The 12889-nt window shown below is 44.7% G+C and overlaps 1 protein-coding gene across 7 annotated transcripts in view; it reads left to right on the top strand.

Annotated features, from left to right (window-relative positions):
• The window catches only part of THADA (THADA armadillo repeat containing), a 349614-nt gene that overhangs the window by 290051 nt on the left and 46674 nt on the right, over nt 1–12889 (top strand). For all 7 annotated transcript variants that reach the window (XM_030921220.1, XM_030921218.1, XM_030921223.1 and 4 more), the window contains 4 exons: nt 1753–2132; nt 3085–3203; nt 3536–3608; nt 8123–8276. In XM_030921220.1, the coding sequence (XP_030777080.1) occupies nt 1753–2132; nt 3085–3203; nt 3536–3608; nt 8123–8276 (726 nt within the window). The remainder of the gene's footprint in view (nt 1–1752; nt 2133–3084; nt 3204–3535; nt 3609–8122; nt 8277–12889) is intronic.

The following is a 12889-nucleotide window of genomic DNA, read 5'->3' on the forward strand; positions in this document are numbered from 1 at the left end:
CCCAGCTGGTTTACCCAACTTCTATTAGATGATGAACATGTGTGAAGAACTGGGTGCTGGGAGGTACCCAAGACTCCTCCCCTAGTCCGCACCCTCATTCCCTAGTCCTGCCAGTTTTATCCCTTCCGTAGTTTTTTTTCTTTCTTTTCTACCTTTTTAAATGATCACCTTGGCTTCAGACCTTCAGTGTTTCTTAAACCCACCTTCTCCCGATTCCTTCTGAACTTTAGGCCCTCGTCATTTATTTCTCTCCTGGACTACGGTGCAGTAGTGTTGTAACTGGTCTCCCTGCCTCTAATATTGCCCCCTCAACAATAAGAGCACTTCAGTGAAAATGGGCCCCTGACCTTATTGCTTAAACTAACCCCTCAGTGGCATTCCCTTGCATACAGAACTAGCTGCTTCACATTGTCTAGAAGGCTTTCTGTACTCTAGCCACATTTCTTCCCTGGCCTCATCTCCTGCCCTTTCCCACCTCTAATTTTATGCTCCAGTGTTATGGGATGGCCTGTAGTTCCCCATATGGTCCATTCTGCCTTCGTTGAGCCTTTGCTCAGCTGGTTCCCCTGCCTTTGGTGGTCCTAACACATTGTCACCTCTCTTCTTCTTTGAGACTTGGGTTATCATTTATACCAGTATATTGGAATTATGTGTTCATGCATTTCTCTTTCTCAAACTAGGCTGACTATAAACTCCTTAAGGGCAGTGATCTTATTTAGCTCCCACCACATAGTTAGCAGGCAATAAGTTTTTGGGTTTTTTTATTTTTTTAATCAGAACTGAGAATATGAAAAGATCTCGGCAAATGAAAGGCAGACCATAAAACTTAACAGGAAGATAAAATTTAACAGGGATATACTTGGGCTTAAAATAAACAAACAAAGAAAACACATCTTGGCCTAAGTACTGAGTACAAAGTGGGAGAAAGATGACTCACCACCATCAGTAGACCATGTCAAAAAAGAAGGGCTGTGGTTTCAGTTGATTTTGTGCTCCATATGAGTCAACAAGTGTGATGCAACTCCAGTTCAGAACAGGGAAAGTAATAGTCCTGTGGGTCAAACCGTGCAGGAGATTTGTGATCCAGCCTATGGGCCATCCTTTAAGAGAGGGTGAGGCATGTCCACAGGAAAGCAGCTAGAATAATGAGAGATGGTGACCCCATCATTTGGGGAAGGAATTAGGAATGTTTCATCTGGAGAAGACAGAGGGGACACAAGAATTGTAATCAAATGCCTAAGGAGCTGTCATTGGGAGCCTCAAAATGTGGCATTAGGCTAATGAGTAAAAACACAAAAACAACTTTTTGACAATGGAATAAACTGTCTCATGAGCTCCAGAGTACTATAGGGTTCAACCAAGAGCTTCTGGGAAGGGGTGTTACAGAGGGAAGCATAGCCCCTGAAGGAAGTTTATACTAGACGTCCTCTTCTCTTGGTCAGCTTTGAGGCTCAGTGATAAGAGGTCACTGAGTTTATATTTATTAAATGTTGAGGAGGGGTGCCAGGAACGCATCTTCTAATAGTAATTCCTTTGTACCCCTGTTGGAAAAATTATACATTACCTAAATGGAAATGGTTGCGGACTAGAAGTCTGAACCTTTGAGGGCCACTCACTTATGACAGTGTTTGAAATCTGCTTATGGGAGACATCTGATGGCCTCACGCAGTGGATTCAGTCTTCATTCTGTCATGTCCTTTTGTGGAAAATTAAAGTGATTATCTCTTTCCCTTTGCTTTTTTTGCTTCTTAGTTCTGGAGAGTCTTGGCTTCTGGGAGGAAGTCGGAGGGATTATCTCAGGATCAGAGCTGATAACAGGATTCCCTTGTGCCTTCAAGGCGCCAGGCCTGCCCCAGTACCTCCAGAGCCTCACCAGACTAACCATTGCTGCAGTGTGGGCTGCAGCAGCCCAGAGTGGAGAGCGGGAGAGGGACGTCCCCATCTCTTTCTCTCAGCTGTTAGAATCTGCCTTCCCTGAAGTGCGCTCACTGACACTGGAAGCCCTCTTGGAAAAGTTCTTGTCAGCAGCCTCTGGACTTGGAGAGAAGGGTCTGCCACCCTTGCTGTGCAACATGGGAGAGAAGTTCTTATTGTTGGCCATGAAGGAAAATCACCCAGAATGCTTCTGCAAGGTAAAGTCTCCAATGTACTGGCTGGCCCTTTCCACTCCCCACATTCTTTTGTGAGCCACTGGAATGGCAGGATCATGAAGGCAAGATTGGGTTTGGGCTCTACAGGGGCAATAGGAAGTAGATTCAGCATCCAGTGGATAAGGACTCTCTTTGTTTTTTTTTTTTTTTTTTTTTTTTTTTTTTTGAGACGGAGTCTCGCTCTGTCACCCAGGCTGGAATGCAGTGGCCAGATCTCAGCTCACTGCAAGCTCCGCCTCCCGGGTTCACGCCATTCTCCTGCCTCAGCCTCCCGAGTAGCTGGGACTACAGGCGCCGCCACCTCGCCCGGCTAGTTTTTTTTTTTTTTTTTTTTTTGTATTTTTAGTAGAGACGGGGTTTCACCGTGTTAGCCAGGATGTTCTCGATCTCCTGACCTTGTGATCCGCCCGTCTCGGCCTCCCAAAGTGCTGGGATTACAGGCTTGAGCCACCGCGCCCGGCCAGGACTCTCTTTGTATGGTGGTTGGCATGGCGTCATACCTAGAAGGGCACCAAGAAAAGCTTTTGATGATAGGGGTATTGATGGCAGAGATTAACCAAAAACAGAACAAACCACTTTGGGATGTTTAGGAAACAGGTCATTAAAAATTCACTGTAGAATGTGTTAGAGGTAGTCTTTGCTGACATGGCTATTTGAGGGCAGATGGCCACCTGGGAAGCATAATCAAAAGGAAAGGGCACTGGCCTAGAAATCAAGGTATCTGGCTCCCATCCCAAGTCACTAGAGGCCCTCTGGTTAGTCATTGCATCACCCTGCCTCAGTCTCCCAAATGTATTATGGGGGAAATAAGAAGTTAGTGGGAGCCTTTTGAAAGGTAGACCTCTTGTTGATACAGTTGATTATCATGTAACCTCTAGAGACGTTTCCCTGAGTATTTATTTCTCTTTTTTGTGTGTGGATTTGGCTTACACAGATACTGAAAATTCTCCACTGCATGGACCCTGGTGAGTGGCTTCCCCAGACGGAGCACTGTGTCCATCTGACCCCAAAGGAGTTCTTGATCTGGACGATGGATGTTGCTTCCAATGAAAGGTTTGCCCCCAATACCTCCTGTGCAACCTTGGTAAGATGTATGGTCCCATCAGTCATTATGTAATGAACTTGCACACAGTCCTGGCCTCAGGTCTCAAGTCCTGTGTTTCATTCTAAGCCTCAGCCTAAGAGTTCTAAACTCAAGCAATAGAATGATGTCAGCGATTCGCGTTAATAACAACAAGGTGATTGCTTCCGGAGGCATTTTTGTAACCAGGAGGTAGAGATTTTCAGTGTTCACCTCTGCATGGATTACAGACTATCTGCAAAAGCCAGTGTATGAAATATGTCCGATTGTAATTTTGTGTTTTTTTGTTTGTTTATTTTTCTAGATCTGAAATTCAGAGTGTAGCTCTGAGACTTGCTTCTAAAGTCATTTCTCACCACATGCAGACATGTGTGGAGGTAAGGCTAGTTCTCATCTTGTTCTGGGACCTAGGGTTTTGTGTTCTCATTTACTCAGAAGGTGTCAGTAAAAGTGAACAGTCTCAGCAGGCAGAACCCCTGTGACATGTGTATGTAACATATACAAAAATATTGTTCATGCTGGTTTTTCAGTTTGAGTATAACTTGAGAAGACTTCTTTGGATGCCACCTTTCTTTTCTCTTGTTTCTTTTTTTTTTTTTTTTTTGAAGATGGAGTTTTGCTCTTATTGCCCAGGCTGGAGTGCAGTGGCACAGTCTCAGCTCACTGAGACCTTTGCCTCCTGGGTTCAAGTGATTCTTCTCCTGCCTCAGCCTTCTGAGTAGCCAGGATTACAGGCGTGTGCCAGCATGCCTGGATAATTTTTTGTATTTTTAGTGGAGGCAGGGTTTCACCATGTTGACCAGGCTGGTCTCGAACTCCTGACCTCAGGTGATCCACCCGCCTCAGCCTCCCAAAGTGCTAGGATTACAGATGTGGGCCACTGCGCCCACCCTGTTTTAGGCATTTTTAAAATTAGAGTTCATGGGGGTAACAGAACCTTCCCCCCAAAACACATATGCCCAAACCCCTTATGTTTCCCCCCATTTCTCTAGCTGGACTCTTTATTTAAAGATGAATAAGCATGTCAATTCCAGAAATATTTAGGATTACAACCTAGTGAACTAAGTATGAAAATACATCGCTAAGGCTTAAATATTCCCCCTAGAACATGACCCAACTGGCTCTGGATGGAGGCCCAGATACGCCCCACCTGTTTTACATGTCCTTTGTTAGTGAAGTAGAACTAAAGTAAGAAAAACAGCTTCCTGGGAAGATGTCTTAAGACAAATACATGCTACTTAGGTGCATACAAGAAACATAGCACCATCACAGAATCACAAGTAGAAGGCAACCAAATACCACAGGAAAATTACCTGAAGATCCGGATTCCACACAGCCACACTGATGGTGGTGGCATAACATTGTGGACCCTGAGCCCTTACAATAAACCTAGCACTGATGTGTAGGTACTGCAGATACAAAGATGAACAGAGACTAGAGGTATAGTCTAATGAGAGAAAGAGAACATTAGATAATTACGTTATATGCTCTAGTAGGAAGGTGTGCCAGGGCCATGGAAACCCAGAGGAAGGAGCGAGAGTTCAGAGGCTGAAGAAGACTTCATAGAGGAGATCATGAAGTTCAGAGAGCATGGGGCTGGGCAGAGATAAAACTGAGGGTAAGAATTAACAAGCAGGTCCAATTTCCTTAGATCTGTCATTCAAAGGCAAGCCAGGGAGATAAAAAAAAAAAAAAACCCAAAAAAGTCAGGTGGGGTGGAGGGAGTATAGGAATGGAGATGATTTGCTAAAAACTATAGCCCAGGGGAAAAAAAAGAAAAACGGCCAGACATGGTGACTCACACCTGTAATCCTAGCACTTTGGGAGGCCAAGACAGGCAGATCACCTAAGGTCAGGAATTCGAGACTAGCCTGACCGACAGTGAAACTCCATCTCCACCAAGAAATACAAAAATTAGATGGGCGTGGTTGTGGGTGCCTGTAATCCCGGCTACTCGGGAGGCTGAGGCAGAATTGCTTGAACCTGGGAGGCGGAGATTGCAGTGATCTGAGATCATGCCACTGCACTCCAGCCTGAGCAACAGAGCAAGACCCTGTCTCAAAAATAAACAAAACAAACAAACAAACAAAAAATACCAGATCCGGGCACAGTGGCTCACACCTGTAATCCCAGCATTTTGGGAGGCTGAGGTGGGCAGATCACCTTGAGGTCAGTAGTTTGAGACCAGCCTGGCCAACATGGCAAAACCCCATCTCTACCAAAAATTATAAAAATTAGCCAGGTGTAGTGGCATGTGCCTGTAATCCCAGCTGCTCAGGAAGCTGAGGCAGGAGGATCGCTTGAACTCAGGAGGTGGAGGTTACAGTTAGCCAAGATCATCTCACTGCACTCCAGCCTGGGCAACAGAGCAAGACTCCATCTCAAAAAAAAAAAAAGAAAAAAAAAAAACACCAAGTTCTAAGACAGAAGTCACCAGGCAGCCTAGCAAGACTACCAAGGCATTATTCTTATCCAAAGCTGTTTTTAACCAGTTATTATGTCCAGTACATGAATAAAGTGATATTTAATGAAAATTGGGAATTTTCCAGGGAGAAAAAAATGAACAGAACTGTAGAGAAATAGATAAAAGAAGCTCCTGGGGAAATGTGAGTTTCTTGGTGCATTGGGAATTAGCATCTTCCTCAAAAATACGCATCATATTAGTTGCATAGATGCCCATAGATGATCAAAGGAATCGTTAGTTACATTTTGAACATTTAAAGAGTTTCAGTTGATAGGAGAAGTAAAGTACATGTGGAACAACAGTCCCTGTTAGAAAATGAAAGAACAGAGTTTAAATGATGAAAACAATCCAGATGTTTATCAACTGATGAATGAGTAAGCAAAATGTAGTATATCCATACAGTGGAATATTATTTGGCCATATTATCTGATTCCATTTATAGGAAATTTCCATTTATAGGAAATGTCCTGAATTGGCAAATTGATAGAGACAGAAAGTAGATCAGTACTTACTCAGGGCTGGGGAGATGGGAGGATAGGGAAGTGATAGCTAAAGGGTGCAGAGTTTCTCTTTGTGGTGATGAAAATGTTCTGAAATTGACTGTGGTGGTGATTGCACATATCTGTAAATACACCAGAGTTCACTGCATTGGCCAATTTAAATGAGTAAATTCTACAGTATGTAAACTGTATCTCAGTAAAACTGTTACTATTACAAACAACAAGGAGCTGAAGGTTGAGTTGATCACCAGTGGCCAATGATTTAATCAATCATGCTGTTGCAATGAAGCTTCCTTAAAAACCCTGAAGAATGAAAAGTTCAGAGAGCTTCTGGGTAGTGAACAGGATGCACCCAAGTGCCAGGAGGGTGGCACAGCCCAAAGCTCCATAGGGAAAGGACGTCCTGTGCTTGGGATCCTTCTGGACCTCTCCCTGTGGATCTTTCTCTTAATCTGGCTGTTCATTTGTATCTTTTAGCCTTTGTAATAAACTGATAATCTAGTTTTCTAAAAAATAAAAACAACACTGCTTTGTTTAAACAATAGTGTTAGATGCTGCTTTATTTATTTATTTAGCGATGGAGTCTCATTCTGTCTCCCAGGCTGGAGTGCAGTGGCGTGATCTTGGCTCACTGCAACCTCCACCTCCTGGCTTTAAGCAATTCCCCTGCCTCAGCCTCCTGAGGTAGCTGGGATTACAGGCGTGCGCCACCATGTCCAGCTAATTTTTGTATATTAGTGGAGACAGGGTTTCACCATGTTGGCCTGGCTGGTCCTGAACGCCTGACCTCAGGTGATCCACCTGCCTCGGCTGGGATTACAGCCGTGAGCCACTGCGCCCAGCCAATGATTCTGCTTTAAATGTTTTAACAGAAACTCATAAATACTGTGGCTTAAATCAGATAGAAGCAGTCCAAAGCAAATGTAGCTTGACAGTGTTGAGTCACCAGGTTCTCATACTTTGTTGTTCTGCTGTCCTAAACACATAGTTTCTATCTTAAGGCCCCACCTGGTTGCTCCAGCTTCCACCATCTTGTCCTTGTTTAGCTAGCAGGAAGGGGAAACCCAGGAAATAAAGATCATGGGCATTTATTAAGGTATGACTTGAAAGTGCACAGATACTACTTCTAGTGTCATCCCAGTCTTCAGAACTTAATCACCTGTTACTCCCAAACGCAAGAGAGACTGGGACGTGTAGTCTCTAGCTGGGTGCCCATGGGCCCAGCCAAAAATCTGGGGTTCTGTTACTATAGAAGGGGCATCTGGTTATTGGTGACAAGAAGTTATTATTTGCTGGACAGTCTTTCCCCACAAATTTGGTCTTTATGAGACCAAATGTATGCCAGTGTTCTCATAACTTGATTTGCATCCAGAAAGACTAAAGGAAGGCCAGGAGCAGTGGCTCATGCCTGTAATCCCAGCACTTTGGGAGGCCAAGGTAGGCAGATCACTTGAGGCCAGGAGTTTGAGACCAGCCTGACCAACATGGCGAAACCCTGTCTCATTTTAACCCTGTCTAACAAAAATTAGCCAGGTGTGGTGGCGCATACCTGTACTCTCGGCTACTTAGAAGGCTGAGACAGGAGAATCACTTTAACCCAGGAGGCGGAGGTTGCAGTGAACCAAGATCGCACCACTGTACTCCAGCCTGGGCAACAGAGCAAGATCTTGTCTCAAAAAAAAAAAAAAAAAAAGACTAAAACAACTTGCTGTCTAGTCATAGTGACTCCGTCTTACCGAAAGACAAGTCAGGTTTTCTTCCTTGGGCATATTTCTCTCTAGTTGGAATAGAAAAGCAACTAAAAAACAACTTTCTTCCCACTGAGCTAAGAGCTAATCTGCAGGCCCAGTCTGGTGTAGGTCACCCCTAATTCCATGTCAGCCCTTGTTGCATCTTCTGAACTGATAGGTATATTTTGTGCTTTTAGAACAGGGAATTGATAGCTGCTGAGCTGAAGCAGTGGGTTCAGCTGGTCATCTTGTCCTGTGAAGACCATCTTCCTACAGAGTCGAGGCTGGCCGTCGTTGAAGTCCTCACCAGTACTGCACCATTTTTCCTCACCAACCCCCATCCTATTCTTGGTAAGTGTGCTGAGACGGAAGTCTGTTCACTTAAAATATGGATAGATACTCTTGCCTAAAAAAAGGGAAGGTGAAAGATGGCAACATGAAACCTGCCTTTATGTCTTTCAGATATATTCCTGCCATCTTAGTTCATGCTCTAATCATTTTCACGAACACACTCGTTTTTTTTGAGATGGAGTTTCACTCTTGTCACCCAGGCTGGAGTGCAATGGTATAATCTTGGCTCACTGCAATCTCCACCTCCTGGGTTCAAGCAATTCTCCTGCTTCGGTCTTCCGAGTAGCTGGGATTACAGGCGTCCGTCACCACGCCCAGCTAATTTTTGCGTTTTTAGTAGAGACAGGTTTTCACCATGTTGGCCAGACTGGTCTCGAACTCCTGACCTCAGATGATCCACCCACCTCAGCCTCCCAAAGTGCTGGGATTACAGGCGTGGGCCACTGCTCCCAGACCACCAACACACAAAAACCAGCCTCTTGTTTTTCAGCCTTACCCTAAACTTTTTTCTACAAAGATCTTTCTGAAATGCAAGTCTGATAATTTCAGTCCACTGTTTAAAACCTTTGAGTGGGTTCCCACTGCTTTCAGTATAAAGCCTAAACACCCTTTAGCACGGCTCACAAGGCCCTTCCTGTTCTGTCCCCTAACCCACTCCTCCTGCCTTATCCACCACTCCCTAACACAGGCCCTATGTGTCATCAGTAGGGAACAGTTCTCTAAATTAAACAAACCACTGTTTGACTGACTTCTATTTGTCTTTCAAGACTCAGCCTAACTGTCCTCTCTTCCGGGAGGCCTATTGCAGTAATCTAGGTGAGAAATGAATGGGTGAGTGTGAAGCTGTGACAGCAAGGAAGAGAGAACAGGCTCAAAAGATTTAGGAAGTAGAATCAACAGGACTTGGTGGTATTGAGGTTGATATAAAAGGAAAATTCAAGAATGACTTCTAGGCATCTGGCTAAAGTAACTGGATAGGCTGCTGGTTGCATTCAATGATTTTTGTTTTAAGTTGAAGGTATCTGTATTAGTCTGTTCTCACACTGCTATAAAGAACTACCTGAGCCAGGCACAGTGGCTAACACCTGTAATCCCAACAGATTGGGAGGCCAAGGCAGGTGGATCACCTGAGGTTGGGAGTTTGAGAACAGCCTGACCAACATAGAGAAACCCCGTCTCTACTAAAAATACAAAAATTAGCCGGGCATGGTGGCACGTGCATGTAATCCCAGCTACTCGGGAGACTGAGGCAGGAGAATCGCTTGAACCCAGGAGGCGGAGGTTGCGGTGAGCCAGGACTGTGCCATTGCACTCCAGTCCAGACAACGAGCAAAACTCCATCTCAAAAAAAAAAAAAAACCAAAAAACCTACCTGAGACGGGGTAATTTATGAAGAAAAGAGGTTTAATTGACTCACAGTTCCATAGTCTTAACAGGAAACATGGCTGCAAGGCCTCAGGAAACTTACAATTATGGCAGAAGGTAAAAGGGAAGCAAATACCTTCTTCACATGGTGGCAGGAGAAAGAAAGAGAGAGAAGGAATAAGTGCCACACACTTTAAAACCATCAGATCTCATAAGAACTCACTCACTGTCATGAGAACAGCAAGGGGGAAATCTGCCTACGTGATCCAGTCACCTCCTACCAGGCCCCGCCTCCAATTCGATATGAGATTTGGGCAATCCAGACCATATCATTTCACCCCAGGCCCCTCCTGAATCTCTTGTCCTTCTCACATTGCAAAATACAATTACCCTTTTCAAGAGTCCTCCAGTCTCAACTCATTTCAGCATCAACTCAAAAGTACACAGTCTAAAGACTCATCTGAGACAGGGTAAGTCCCTTCCACTCATGAGCCTGTAAAATCAAAAACAAGTTAGTTACTTCCAAGTTACAATGAGGGTACAGGTGGTGGGTAAATGCTCCTATTCCAAATGGGAGAGATTGGCCAAAACACAGGGGCTGCATGCCCCATGCAAGTTCAAAACCCAGCAGGGCAGTCATTAAATCTTAAAGCTTTAAGATAAATTCCTTTGACTCCATGTCTTACATCCAGGGCACGCTGATGCAAGGGGTGGGCTCCCAAAGGCCTTGTGCGGCTCTGCCCATGTGGCTCTACGGGGTACAGCCCCTGCATCTGCTTTCACAGGATGATGTTGAGTGCCTGCAGCTTTTCTAGGCACACAGTTCAAGCTGTCAGTGGACCTACCATTCTGGGGTCTGGAGGATGGTGGTCCTCTTCTCATAGCTCCACTAGGTGGTGCCCCAGTGGGGACTCTGTGTGGGGGCTCTGACCCCACATTTCCGCCTCTATATTGCCCTAATAGAGGTTCTCCATGAGGGCTCTGCTCCTGCAGCAGACTTCTGCCTGGAAATCCAAGTGTTTTCATCATCCCTCTGAAGTTTAGGCAGAGGTTCCCAAACCTCAACTCTTGCCTTTTGCACACCCACAGGCCCAACACCACATGGAAGCCACCAAGGCTTGGGATTTGCACCCTCTGAAGCAATGGCCCGAGCTGTACCTTGGCTCCTTTTAACCACAGCTGGAGCTAGAGCTGCTGGGACTCAGGGTACTGTGTCCCGAGGCTGCACAGAGCAGCTGGGCCCTGGGCCTGACCTAAGAAACCATTTTTTCCTCCTAGGCCTCCTGGCCTTTGATGGGAGGAGCTGCTATGAGGGTCTCTGAAATGCCCTGGAGACATTTTACATGTCATCTTGGCTGTTAACATTCGGCTCCTCCTTTTTTTTTTTTTTTTTTTTTCTTTTGAGATGGAGTTTCACTCTTGTTGCCCAGGCTGCAGTGTAGTGGCACAATCTTGGCTCACTGTAACCTCCACTTCCTGGGTTTGAGCGATTCTCCTGCCTCAGCCTCCTCAGTAGCTGAGATTACAGGTGCCCACCACCATGCCTGGCTAATTTTTGTATTTTTAGTAGAAACAGGGTTTCACCATGTTGGCCAGGCTGGTCTTGAACTCCTCACCTCAGGCAGTCCACCCATTTTGGCCTCCCAAGGTGCTGGGATTATAGGCATGAGCCACTGCACCCGGCCTTGGCTCCTCTTTACTTATGCAAATTTCTGCAGCAGGCTTGAATTTCTTTCCAGAAAATGGGTTTTTCTTTTGTACCACATGGCCAGGCTGCAAATTTTTCAGCCTTTTATGCTCTGATTCCCTTTTAAATGTAAGTTCCAGTTTCAGATAATCTCTTTGTTCATGCATATGAGTATACACTTTTAGAAACAGCGAGGTCACATCTTGAATGCTTTGCTGCTTACAGTTTTTTTCTGTCAGATACCCTCAATTATCTCTCTCAAGTTCAAAGTTCCACAGATCTCTAGGGCAGGGGCAAACTACCACTAGTCTCTTTGCTAAAGCATAGCAATAGTGACCTTTACTTCGGTCCCCAATAAGTTTCTCATCTCCATCTGAGAGCACCTCAGCCTGCTTCACTGCACGTATCACCGTCAGCACTTTGGTCAAAACCATTCAACAAGTCTCTAGGAAGTTCCAAACTTTCCCACATCTTCCTGTCTTTTTCTGAGCCTTCCAAACTGTGTCAACCACTGCCTGTTACCCAGTTCCAAAGTTGCTTCCACATTTTCAGGTGGAAATGTCTTTATAGCAGTGCTCCATTTCCTAGTACCAATTTTCTGTATTAGTCCATTCTCACACTCCTATATAGAACTACCTGAGACTGGGTAATTCATCAAGAAAAGAGGTTTAATTGGCTCACAGTTCCATGGGCTTAACAGGAAGCATGACTGGTAGACCTCAGGAAACTTACAATCATGGCAGAAGGCAAAGGGGAAGCAAGGCACAGCTTCCCATGGCAGAGCAGGAGAGTCAGAGAGCAGAGAGAAGTACCACACACTTTTAAACCGTCAGGTCTTGTGAGAATTCACTCACTCTCATGAGAACAGCAAGGGGGAAATCTGCCTTCATGATTCATTCACCTCCCACCATCCACTCCAATTCGACATGAGATTTGTGAATCCAAACCATATTAGGATCTTTGGGACGTAAAGGTGGAGATATTTTGAAATTAAATGGATGTACAGATCTTAGCTGGTTTCCAGCATGTTGTACACCTCCATGTCTCTCCTGACTGCTACTCTGTGTGTCAAGAGTAATAGGAAAGGGCAGCATGTCAATGATGTGTAAGAACCAAGCTTGAGAAAATCCTAAGGAATTGAAAAGCATAGTTCTTTTTTTAAAAATGTTTAAATGGTGTTATTTTGTTTTTTTGTTTTGTTTTTAAGCATAGGGTTTAATAAAAGGAAAACCCAGGTTCTAAAGCCATCTTCAACCCCAGCCCTGCCCTCTCCTGCTGCGTTTAATCCCTTATTAACATGCTCTGATTCTCTTCTCACGTATTAGTAGAGTTATATTTTTGTGTACCTCTTCCATGCCCAGCCCTCAAGAATGAGACATGGTCAATTCCTCCAAGGAGCTTTCAGTATAGTTGTGGAGAAAGGATTTACAGAATAAAGGAGGGAATTGTTTTTTAGATAGTGAGATTCAAATTTTAAATGTTGTAGGAGTTTGGACCAGTAAAGGGTCTCATGTCCCTGTATCTCTCTAGGATACAATGTTTTCTTCAATATGGTTTTAAC

Source organism: Rhinopithecus roxellana, chromosome 17 (genome assembly GCF_007565055.1).
Source record: "Rhinopithecus roxellana isolate Shanxi Qingling chromosome 17, ASM756505v1, whole genome shotgun sequence".
In the NCBI taxonomy this organism is placed as follows: domain Eukaryota; kingdom Metazoa; phylum Chordata; class Mammalia; order Primates; family Cercopithecidae; genus Rhinopithecus; species Rhinopithecus roxellana.